The following is a 12,667-nucleotide window of genomic DNA, read 5'->3' as shown; positions in this document are numbered from 1 at the left end:
TATTAACAGTAAGCAAACAAACCAAAAATCGTGAAGGTACTGTTTGAATGGCTTAAGAATGAAAAATACTGCTTCATTTGAATCATTACAAAGTCTTCTAAAATACCATTTTGGTATAAAGACATTATTTACAAATTAAGTCAGCCTTTGTACTTACTTCTCGCAGCCACCAAAATGTGAAACACAAATACAACTGCAGGTACTGAGATCATGAACGGTATCCCAAAAGTCTCATTCCCATGTCCCCAAATATACTCATGTTGAACTTGAGACTATCAAAGTCAAATTTCAAAACTAAAACATTCTCAGATAATTTGTGAGCCTCTGTAAATAATCTAGAAATTCTAGTCTGAAAAACACTAAGCTAAATAATAATCTGCAATGTGGAAACATGTGAAGACAATTGTTACTAGAGCATACACAAGTTAAAAGTGCTGCCTGCTGGTATGTATGGTCCTAAATCTTTGTCCTGTACACTCTCCTCTGCTTTATTAATCTTATATCTGTAATTACACAATATTAATTATAGTTGGTAACTTCAATTTCTTATTCTAGAATGACACTGTTCACCATAAGGATAAAAATACCACAAATGAAGCTGTCTGATACAAACCTCTGATGTTTTCATACTTTTCAGATGATTAATGGCCAGAAGTCTCACAGGAGCAAGCGGATGATTCAGACTGAGCATCAGGGAAGTATCAGAATCTGCTAGAAACTATAGGATTCATCACAATCACCAAATTATTTTCGCCATTAAATCTGAACAGCATCTAATCAAGAATAAAAACTAGAAAAAACCATCCCAAAATGCCCAACACATTTGATAACAACCATCTAACTTCAGACACCACGAAATAAAGTAAAATCTTTGTCTCTAGAACAGGGTATGAGTTACAACAGATGAACAAAATGTATACTGTTAATGTTGTGACTTTGAGTACCCTCATGTCTATGGGTAGGTTTATTTAGTGAAGCAATTCTATGAAGTAACTTTGCATACTTTATGTAGATCTGACTCCAGACTGAGAAGTACCTAAAATAAATCATTGTAGTAGCACCTAAATGAAAATAAAAATTTAAAAAATTGGTCACTGAAGACAGAAAGCAATTTATCTAAATGATACAACAGTGACAGATTTATGACAACTTACTTCACTAAGACTTGGGAATGAAATGCCATTAAAAATGAAAGTCTAATTATTAGAAAAGAAAAACCAAAACAATCAAGTTTTTCTTCATATTTATTTTCAAGGCTAATTTTAAGAACTGCCTAACTTCTAGTAGAAAGATTCAGGGTTACTCACCAGGAAATTTCTAACATGCTCATGAAATTAAAATCTACCTCCCTTTTTCTGAATAAATGACTTAAATAGCCATATACAGCTAGTGGGTACTGCACTGGAAAGTACAGGTATGGAACAAAAATAAGAAAATGCTGGAAACTACGTGAAGCCACCTTTTAGTGATTGCTGATGATCATCTGTAACATTTTCAAACAATACTCTCCCTGAAACACATATCCCTTCAGTTATTTAAATTACTGTGCCTTTTCCAATGATTCAACCCCTGCCTCACGGCCTTACTTCAGGGAACTAGGTAAACTGTATTAAATCTCACCTGTCCATAAAGTTTTCCAAAGAAAGGTATGAAGGAGCAAACTTCCTTCCAGAGCTCTTCAAAGAACCACACAAATATATCCATATTTGTAGTAATTTCTCTGAAGAAAAACTTACCTGATACTTTCCTCCACTTGTGGAAAGAGAGATAAACTGATGAAAAAGTTCTTGTTTTTTTAGATCTGTAATTTCTTTTAGGCGTTCCTCTAGTACAACATCTAATGTTCTGGGATATCTGGGAAGAAATTAATGAGTTAATTATTCTTGGTAAAGTCACTGACCACATGCACCTTATACATATAAAAAAACATAAATAAAACTTCAAAAATTACTGAGACTTAAAATTTTAACAAATGTATACGTAAAACGGTATACGTAAAACCTGGTGATGTTAATCAAGTCTGTAACTATGACTACTGCAACAAAGTCTCTCTGTAAAAAAAAATTAGACTCTCTATAGTCTCCACATAGCCCCTATTCCCTATATGAAAGTCAAATTTCAAATATACCTAAATCCCTCACCTGTTTTCCTCAAGGGGGAACAAAAAGGACAGCCTCTTTAGAATTCATTTACTTTATTTCAATGTGACCTGTGAATCTTTTTATAAATCAAGAGGCACACATTAGAGAACGGCACAAACACACAACTTACTTGCTTTCTAGCAGTCTGATAAGTGGAAGAAACTGTTTGTTAAGCAAAGATACTTTATCAGGATCCATTTCTTCCTGTGAACTATATGAAATATACTCTTCAAAAAGAAGGCTGCAAAACAAGTACCAGCAGACATGAGAGCTATTTACTGAGTACTCATTATGTTCTAGATGCCTTAGAAATATTATCTGCCACACTTCCACAAGGCAGAAGTCATTCTTACTTTAGACAAAAACCAGGGCTTAGAATTCTTGTAATTTTCCTGAGATCAAAGGAGAAGAAGCACCATGGCCAACACTTAGTGAGTCCTACTGTGTGTTTTCAACTCCAGTTTGATCCAGGGGCCCACACTCTCCACAGTACTTCCCATATATACTATCATGAAATTCACAAGACAACTCTGTCAGCAAGTAGCACGAAGGACACACACCAGCAGACAGGCCAATGTTACACAACAGCAAAACCAGATCCAGGCAGTCTGACCTTCAGAACTTACTACTCTACTCTCCTGGAAATGAGGGAGGCAGGATTCAAGCCCATGTCTGAATGCAATGCCTACATTCTTTGCATTTATATCAAGTTGCCCTTTAAGTAAAAAAAGAAAATGGGAAGCAACTATCTTTACAAAAAAATAAGAAATAACCCTCACTTCACACCAACCCTCAGTATCAAGTTTCTAATTGATATTTACTAAATGCCAACTGTGAGGTATTGCTTCAGGCACTTTGATCATTTATTAATAGGAAACTCTGAACAGCCACTAGTTACATGTAGCTATAACCCAAATTTAGCTTAACTATTAACTTTCCATGATCACACATGAGCACTAGAGAGAAATTATTTTTTCCTTCTAGTGCCACAATTATTGCACTAAGTACTTCTAATTAGTGAAATGATACTGACAAATCTAGAAGCACATCATAAAGACATACTGGAAAATGGCTAGCCAATTCTAAAAAGTATACAAAACCACAAAAATACAAATCAAAAGCATGTCAGAAATAATACCTTCTTACCTAGCCAACAAATGGTCTAAGTTGTTCTCCAGTGATATATTTGTAAGTATAGCTTCTAAATGTCTCCTGTAGATTTGACCATCCATCCCTTCAGTTTCTTCTCCTTTAGTATACAACATAAATTAAAATTGATTGGGAAAGTTTTTTGCACTTACATTATTAAATTTATTTACAGCAGAAAACCCTCCTATAGGAATAACTTTAAACCGTATTCATCTGAAACCAGCTTTTTACCTGTTTATACAAGTGTATTTTACCTATTTAGCCATTTATATATTTTTATATTTTTGTATACTTTACCCTCACTTATGCTTTACCCGAAATTCTCTTTATTTTTAACAAGTTTTTCATGCCTATCTTATTAAAACAAAAGTCTAAAAAACAGTCATTCCAGGTCATATTAGAAGGGGCTGAAGTAGGGACCCAAGCCTAGGTCTTAATAAACTAGCTCTGAAAACAAGCTCAATCATCATCTCGATACACCTTACTGAACCAAGAGCTGTCATCTAATATTCCAGACTGACCATAGATGCATTTTGAGTCAGATGCTGGCCCTGCCTTCAAAGATTGGGACATTACTTATCACCACCAAAATAGGAAAAATGTGCTTTTATACAATGTTAGTCATGTTTCTGAAAAACATATGTAAACCAAGATCTGGGTAAGCAAACTTAATTTTCAACAGATGACATAATTTAGAGATGTCTTCCTTAGTATGTCTTTCTTAGCCTAAGTGGTAATAGGACCAAGCATTTCTTCTTGTCTTTCTGTATTTATTGAAGGATAAAAAGCAAATAATGGAAATAATCACTTTTAATTACTTTAAAGACTTTTTTAAAATTTGGATTTTTATGTATGAGATTTTCTTGGTCTATGGTCAAAGACTCAAAGGAGAAAAACTTTTTTGGCAACTGAGTATAAATGAGTCACTGAAGTTCATTAAATATCTAAATGAGAAAGGGAAGTTTTACTTGGCAACATACATTAATCATTTTAAAATAATTCCATAGTCGTCTTCATATACAGATAGGTAAAAAACAAAACACACATTAAAAAACAAAACAAAACAGAATTCTGAGTATATCCTTCAATGAATAAGGAAGGATCTCCCTTCAACAAACCTACTCCCCACCTCAAATGTTTTTCACATAAGAATAAATTACACAGAATAAATGACACCGAACAATTAATTAGAACCTTTAAATAGCTTAAAGATAATAACATGAATGTGATTCCTATTTTAAGAGAATCAGATCTTAGACACAAATCTTAGAATCAGATCTTAGTTTCTCAACACAAAATGTAAAACCACATACCTGTAACATGATTAACAATGGAGACAACCAGATGGGGAAGCATGTAACGCAGAAGAGGACTGATGTCATATATTTCAGAAATCCCATGAAGTATTGTAATGAGATCAGGAACATTGCACAAGTGAGGAAATGGCCTTTGAGAAATAAGTACATGTTAACTTCAGAAGTCAAATACACGGCAATTTAAAGAAAAACAACCCAGTATAAAATTTATCTTTGAAAGAATTATTCAAAATAACTTCTTTCTCCTTTAATTACTATCATTTTTCAATTCAATTGTACATACTTCTTTCCAAGGCTCTCTGGCTTCTGTCTCTGCATGAGCACTATCAAGCAACCTAATCCATCCTTGATCAAAGAGGGAATTTTGGTCAGTGTTTTGATGATCTGTGAGGCCAATGAATTAACGAAGGTGTCTTCCATTGTCACTTTCACAGAAATCTGACATATTATCATATACGTGGCAGCTCTGTAATCTGGTAAAGATGATTTCAATCCCTAAATATTTGTTAAGATATAAGGAAAAATTATAAACTATAGCACTGAATTCTACTTAAAATGTCACTTTACCTTGACAAATTGAAAATGCCATAAATTAGAGATTAATAATATCTAACACAAAGTGAGAGTCAACCACACTTCAGAAGTCAACCTCATTTCCTGAGCACATAGAGATAAGTCTCCTGGATGAAAGGAGGGATCTCAGAAGGTCTCCCAACTCAAACATCCGCTATTTATGATAACAGGGGCCAGCCAATAGCCTCTTCTAAAGGCAAACACCCATCACTGTAAAGGAGACTTCAGAAACAAAACAGTGTCTGATTAAAGATAATAATTTTGGGACACCAGTAGGAAGTGAAAGCAGTAAATTCATGAGGGATCTAGAAGGGTGATAGGCAACAAGGCACTTGAGATGAAGAAACACTGCAAAGTATAAGTCAAGTCAGTCACTTCAAAAAGAATAAAAGAGTCTATGCCTTGATGAGATTTTTAAATCCATTCCTTTTCCAGTGAATTAACATGACTGCTAAAAAAAAACCAGATCTGGAAGACAGCGGCAGGGCCAAATAGCCAACATTAATTCTTAAGGAACCCTTATTAAGATCCCACTTTGGTCACGTTTTTAAGACAAGTCATTTTTTTTTTTTTTTTTTTTTTTTTTTACCAAAAAATTAAATCTTACCAATGACCAATTTTAAAATATTTATCATCGAGTGAAATTTTTAAAAGCCAGGAAATTCCTTCAAGTACAAAATAATCTACTTTACTTATGAGCAAGGCCAACCTTTTGGATGTATGGAAACAGCTTGGCAACTATATTATCCAATTTGTCCTCAGCAGTCACTAATGCAGACACTATGGTAGAAGCATAAAAAGTTAAGAGCACCCTCAACTGAGCTGAACTCCCAGGATACTCAGCAAACACCTAGAACAAAAAAACACAGAGTACATATAAAAGTGGAAGCCCAATTAGATAAAAGTGTAAGAATATTTACAACTCTCCTCAACTACTTCAGGCTGACATGTTTCTTTTTACCACATACAATATTAAATACACAAATGCAATAGTTTAATTAAATATGACAAGAATGAACAATCCTGAGATTTTTAGACCATCTTTTTATTTAAACGGTCATTATAAAGAGAATTTGGCAGGAAACAGAATAATTTTTGTAGGAAAACACCTTTAGTGATGCAAGACTGATCAAACTGCTCATGCTTTTTCACTTCAAAGGAACTTCTTCAAAGTACAGTAATTAGGAAATGCCTTAGCAGGCTTTCCCCATTCCAAGTAAGCAATCTTTTAATGGAACTATACAGTCATGAAACAAGATACTACTCACCTTCACAGATTTTGTCACCAGACTACAAATGAAATCCATGAATCCAAGATCTTTGTAGCAGTGGGTAATCAAAGTTCCCCTAGCTAAGGGCACTCCATGTTGCTGTTATAGACAGAAAGAACCAACTATCGTTAAGGACATCTATCAACAATTATTATTTTTTAAAGTACCTACCATAGTAACAACTTCCTACTGGTTCAGTTCATAAATACAAAATATACAGTCTCTCCATACAGCATGTGGTAGATAGGAGATTAACATATAAAACTACACAAAGTTTAGAAATCCAGGAGGTGAGCAGCAAGGGTGCAGACCCTCAGCGAATACTACCTACTTATGTTTTGCATTTTGATTATGTACTTACCTAAGTCTGTATTCTCCAGATTCTTTTTTTTTTTTTTAAGATTTTATTTATTTGACAGACAGATCACAAGTAGACAGAGAGGCAGGCAGAGAGAGAGGTAGAAGCAGGCTCTCCGCTGAGCAGAGAGCCCAATGCAGGGCTCGATCCCAGGACTCTGGGATCACGACCTGAGCCAAAGGCAGAGGCTTTACCCACTGAGCCACCCTGGCGCCCCTGTACTCTCCAGATTCTTAATACCTCCCCTAGTTAGATTCGTTTTTTTCAGCCAATGTTGACAGGCTCTCTCCGCTTTACAATAACACTAGTAACAGAAAAAGACGACGAACACAGAAAACTTATACTGTTATTCCCACTGCTTATTAGCATCATGCATGGCATGTACTGGGTGCTTAATAAATATTGAATAAATCAAAGAAAGGAGAATCTAAAATGAACTTTAATAGTGAGTGGGGTTTGCATACCTGAAACAACTGTGTTTAGAGAGCCTCACTTTCTGTGTGTAGAGTAGGGGCAAAAATGGTCTTCATGTTATTAGAGGAAGTAATGTGATAAAAGCTTTATCATGCTTGGCTTTCTCTTCTTAAATACCCTTTAGTTCAAGTGCTTTACATTCAAACTCTTAAACTGTATTTCTGATCACTGACCTCACATTATGCCTAAGGTTAACTTTTTCCATGGTCCTACAGTTAGTCTACTTTTGTCCCCATTTGTCCTCCTCCTAGCCTGAACTGCCACACTCAATATTCAGTAAAACATGTGTCATTCAATAATCATACCTTAACTGGTGACAACCAAAACCACTTGTGTTTTGGATTATTAATTTTTAGGAGCTGTATAACCCGTACAAATATTCTTGTCTCATGGTATGGTAGAACACAAGCAATGAGGCTATCCTGATTATAAAGATGGATATGGAACCTGGGGGGAGAAAAACAAACAAGTCACACTGATACAAAACCTACAAGCATGTATTTCCTTACATGTCCAAATTGTTTATCAATGAATTAAAACTACTAAGAATAAATATCAGTGAAAACAAACACATAACTATAAGATAAAGGGCATTAAATGATAACTATTTTGCAGGATTTGGTCAACTCTTATGCAGTAGTATTTTTAAGATTCAATACCAAAATTTACATGCCATTCACTTTTTTTTAAACCTATTATTAAATTAATAAAACCGTGTGATCACTGTAGTCAAACCAACAGAAAAGCAACTGGTCAACTAGACAGTAAAGCTTGGCTCCTTTCCATGCTCTAATAAGTTCACCTTCCGCAGCTTCCTCAGCTTCCCTAATTATCAGAATTCTAAAACCAGAAGACTGATGAAAATCACATTAATTTCCTTGAATTAAAAAAAAAAAACCTTGTTAAAGCACAACCATACATAATTTGTCCCTGAACTTCACAGAACTTTGTACTGACTCCTCTACTATAGTAAGTGATTCATTAATTACATCAGATACATTAAAACCTTTCTAGCCTTGAAGACCTAGCTCAAATATCTCCTTTTTCAGAATGCTTTTCCTAATTCTCCCAGTGAAGTGATCCCTCATGTCTAACTAAACTCTAAACTTACTAGCCAAGAAGCTACTTTCTCCATGAAGCTTCTCTCTACCTCAGGTAGCACAACATGCCCCAATCTTTGCATACACCTTTATTTTAAAACAATAACCAAAGCGGCCTACTCATCTTGTTTCAAACTTAATGTTTGCTTAGTAAATAAGTTACACAAATACAAGTATTCTTTACACTAATGATCTATTGGAGAGGGGAGATTAAATACTAGAAGAAAAAGGGAAATATTACAGACTCGTTTTTCGCCTGATGACTCTAATGTTCTGATAATCAGAAGACCCAAGTTAAATTTATGTTTTCCCAATGACTCAACTGCTTCCAGAAGGGAAATAACTTTATCCCCATGTCTCCAATTAATGACATAGCAGGTCTTTCTACTTTTATTTTTATTTTTTTTTTTAAAGATTTTATTTATTTATTTGACAGAGAAATCACAAGTAGATGGAGAGGCAGACAGAGAGAGAGAGAGAGAAGCAGGCTCCCTGCTGAGCAGAGAGCCCGATGCGGGCTTCGATCCCAGGACCCTGAGATCATGACCTGAGCCGAAGGCAGCGGCTTAACCCACTGAGCCACCCAGGCGCCCAGGTCTTTCTACTTTTAAAACATACTACACGGGGCACCTGGGTGGCTCAGTTGTTAAGCATCTGCCTTTGGCTCAGGTTGTGATCCCAGGTTTCTGGGATCATGCCCTGACTCCCTGCTCAACAGGAAGCCTGCTTCCCCCTACTTGTGTTCCCTCTCTTGCTGTCTCTCTGTCAAATAAACAGAATTCAATAAACAAACACACAAATAAAACATATAACACATGGCAGAATAAACAAAACTGTCTAAGCTGTGATGTGATGGAAATTAAGTGGGAATATAAACTGAGTATACTTACCAAGACAATTTCCAGAGAGTATAAAAGATTAAACCCTGGAAACAATTTTGTGTCTCAGCGTACTAGTTACGTGACATTCTGTATATGGTAAAATGGGGACAGTACAACTATCTTTCATAGGAATGCTCTAAGCACTGAATGCATACAAAGTGCTTACCACAGCACCTAGTACAAAAATGTTCAATACACACTATCTATTATTGTTTTTCTATTATTTTAGAGGATACTAGTATTTTAGAGGATACTAGTTTCCTCTTCTCCAAGCATTGGTTTTGTTATTTTAGCAACAAAGTAGTCAAGAACACCTTTGCTCCAAATATGCAGTAATAATTTGTAACAGCAAAGTAACATGAGCTCCTCAGAACAAATGAAGTTGGCCTATTTTCTTTTTTTTTTATTAGTGAGAAAGAGCACAAACAGACTGAGCAGCAAGCAAAGGGAGAGGGAGAAGCAGGCTCCCTGTGGAGCAGGGAGCCTAATGTGGGGTTCAATCTCAGGATCCGGGGATCATGACCCCAGCTGAAGGCAGACAATCAACAACTGAGCCATGCAGGTGCCCCTGAAGTTGGCCTATTAACTCAAGATCTCTAGGAGTTCTAGTTCTATCAAAAGAAGTGAGTTTAACGGCGACATGCTTATCTTACCCAACAGACATAATCTCTTAATATATCTAATTTCTCAGCTTTAAATTGTTTAAGTGCTCTCAATACTTTTTTTTTTTAAAAGATCAAGCTGTTTGCTCATAATTATTTCTGTAATTTTATTTGTTACCTGTGAATCAACCACTCCAGGCACTTCTGTGCTGGCTTCAGTAGGAAGTAAGGAGACAAGTGAATAAGGAATAATGAAATGTTTTCATCCAGCTGCTTGTTCACTGCTTTGGTCTGAACGCTGCGCTCCAATGTTTTTGCTAGCTGGCTGAACAACGGTGCCTCAAACTGCTCAAAGGAAGGGTCGATCCCCAGCAGCTCTTCCAGACCAGTGCATCCTAGGAAAAGGCCAGCTGATTTAACAATTATTTGCAAGCAAACTCATCTTAGCTCCCTCTACAATTTAACTTACCCCCAAAATCTCTGTATCCTTTTAGCAGGTATAATTGTAATACAGTCCCAAACATAGATTTCTAATTTTCAACATAAAAAATAAATCCTATCTCCCTCCCTAAAAACAGGAAAGTTCTGCAGGGCAGAAGCCACTCCTTTAAAAACAAGCATACACTTCTCAGTAACTAGGCCAGTCCTCCTAGGGTTTAGGAGATTCCTCCTGGAACCTAGTCACTGCCTCCAGACTTTTTTCAGCGGTTCTTCGCTTTACCCATTAGTCAACCTCCTTGTTTCTTCAACCTGTGAAATTCAGGTAGCTGCTACCTACATACATTTCAAGCACCTAGCACATAGCTATTTGTTATTCTCTACCCCTAAACAACAAGTCAGAAACTGCTAAGAAAGAGGGAGAGTCCGAAGAAAAAACGATACACCAACATCTACAAAACAAATGCTTCAAAGCTTTTCTTAGTAAACGGGTAACTCACCGATCGCGAAGGCGGTGTCCCTGTCGACGGTGGCCGCTTCCTTGGGGTCAAACAACAAAGAAGCAACTTCATCTCTCGATAACAGACTGCGGTCACTCTGAGGGAGGGCGAGTCGCTGGAGTTGCTGAGCTAGGGACGTCATCTCTCACGCCGGCGGATTCCTAAAAACACAGGCTAGGAAACAAAGCCACCGTGAGAAGTCTCCAGGAAAAACTACAGAATGGCTTAACTACAAGCCCCTAATGGCTCACATACAAGCAACTTCCCTCGCACTCAGCGCTGTCCCGGACACTCACCGCCTGCCCCGTGACTCTCGGACTCCAAGGTGCAGACACCACAGTTAAAGCTCTTGGGGCCGCGCTACGGCTTTTTCAGCCCTGATTCCGCGACACTCGAAAACCCGCGGTCACCTCCCCCTCCGCTGGTATATCGTCTACTGCCCTACAGCTCCTGTTCACCGGGAACTTCACTGCGGGAGGCGCGTACAGAGTAACCTGTCTTCACATCAGCCCGCACATGGTACCCAAGCGGCCGGCTCTCGCCCGGAAATCCAGAGCACGCTTAAGGAGAGCTTCCGGTTTCAGGCACTACGGCAAGAGAAGAAGTACAAGCTTACGAGAAAGGCGATAAGATGACTCCACCTCCCTGCGTCGAAGCCCCACCCCTTCGCCGTACAGGCTCAGGCTCAGTCGGCGGTTTTGATGCGCGTTGAGCTCGCCAGCTGTGGGTTACTCGTCCGCACTGAGCGGTTTGCGCTTGAAGGGTTCAGTCTCAGGGCGAACCTTTTGTAAGCATTAAGGATCTGTAACTGGTAGCATTTATTAGACATACATTTATCCAGCCTTTACTGTGCACCACCAGATTCGCCCGGGGTTAAAAATGTGAGCTGCGAAGTCACGTTGGCTGGGCTCAAGTCCCGGCGCTGGCGTCCCGGTGCTGTGTGCGCTCCACCGAATTACTTCATCTTTCTGAGTTTGTTACCTTCTTAATAAACTGGGGAAAGGCGGAGGATTTCAGGAGATGAGCTCGCGCAGTGCGCGCCTGCTTGTCACCACTTTGCGTTCCTGGAGAGCGCATACTGAATTGTTTTTTTCTTTCTTTTAAAGTTGACCCTGTTGAGATAAAATTTACCAATCGAACTAACCACCTCAGTTCAACAGTTATACGAGTTTTAACAAATGAAGATGTAACTATCTCCCCAGTCAAGAAGAGAGTTTCCATGGCCCCTGAAAGTTCCCTCTTGCCCCTTTGCTGTGATGCCCATTCTCACTCCAAGCCCCATGCAACCGCTGGGTCTTGGCATCATTAAAGATTAATGTTGCTGAAGAGTGTCCCATATGGGTATACCACCGTCTATTTCCAAAGCAGTGTGGTAAGTGCTACAGATGGGGGCTTCTCTCCAAGAAGCTACCCAGGGCGCAGGAGGGTTGCATATCCTATACCTGTTCCGGATGCATTCATTTCTCTCAGAAAATGGACTTTTAGGTGCCAGGGTGTTAGTCTTTCAATAACCCTCTTCCCTGCAGCTTGTTGGAAACAGTTTCAGATTTGGGGGCTCTCTGCTTCTATACTCAATGCATATTCTCTGCTTTTAACACAGTCTTTTGTTCTTGTTTTACTTCAGCAACATTCGGAAAAACCTAAAAATCTCTTCAGTCATTCCCACAGATAGTTAATAATCTCCTTTTTCATGTGGTGTTAATTGCCTTAAGAGGATAACAGGATTTTTAAAAATTCTGCCGGTATCTACTTTACCCACACAAACACATCTCTCAGATTGTTTTGTCCTTATGTGTTAAGGGAATTTTACCTCTATAAGAACAATCAGCTTAGAGAGAAATTAAAGAGTAGTAAGAAATGAAAA

The 12,667-nt window shown here is 37.8% G+C and overlaps 1 protein-coding gene across 2 annotated transcripts in view; it reads right to left on the bottom strand.

Moving 5' to 3' along the window:
- Nucleotides 1-11,897, bottom strand: part of HEATR1 (HEAT repeat containing 1) — a 50,364-nt gene extending 38,467 nt beyond the window's left edge. Inside the window, exons 1-13 of one of the 2 annotated variants that reach the window (XM_032313612.1) lie at nucleotides 11,785-11,897; nucleotides 11,262-11,390; nucleotides 10,804-10,977; nucleotides 10,044-10,260; nucleotides 7,588-7,729; nucleotides 6,448-6,549; nucleotides 5,889-6,029; nucleotides 4,890-5,101; nucleotides 4,604-4,737; nucleotides 3,288-3,390; nucleotides 2,272-2,382; nucleotides 1,737-1,854; nucleotides 614-718 (exon numbers count right to left, since the gene is read on the bottom strand). In XM_032313612.1, the coding sequence (XP_032169503.1) occupies nucleotides 614-718; nucleotides 1,737-1,854; nucleotides 2,272-2,382; nucleotides 3,288-3,390; nucleotides 4,604-4,737; nucleotides 4,890-5,101; nucleotides 5,889-6,029; nucleotides 6,448-6,549; nucleotides 7,588-7,729; nucleotides 10,044-10,260; nucleotides 10,804-10,945 (1,527 nt within the window). In that variant the 5' untranslated portion in view covers nucleotides 10,946-10,977; nucleotides 11,262-11,390; nucleotides 11,785-11,897. Of the gene's footprint in view, nucleotides 1-613; nucleotides 719-1,736; nucleotides 1,855-2,271; nucleotides 2,383-3,287; nucleotides 3,391-4,603; nucleotides 4,738-4,889; nucleotides 5,102-5,888; nucleotides 6,030-6,447; nucleotides 6,550-7,587; nucleotides 7,730-10,043; nucleotides 10,261-10,803; nucleotides 10,978-11,099; nucleotides 11,230-11,261; nucleotides 11,391-11,784 lie in introns of those variants that run through there. The other variant, XM_032313613.1, reaches the window with a different exon arrangement.
- Nucleotides 11,898-12,667: the final 770 nt, after the last annotated feature.

Source organism: Mustela erminea, chromosome 14, assembly GCF_009829155.1.
Source record: "Mustela erminea isolate mMusErm1 chromosome 14, mMusErm1.Pri, whole genome shotgun sequence".
Taxonomy (NCBI): domain Eukaryota; kingdom Metazoa; phylum Chordata; class Mammalia; order Carnivora; family Mustelidae; genus Mustela; species Mustela erminea.
Note: the sequence above shows the minus strand (reverse complement) of the source record. Positions and strands in the feature narration are given on the sequence as shown.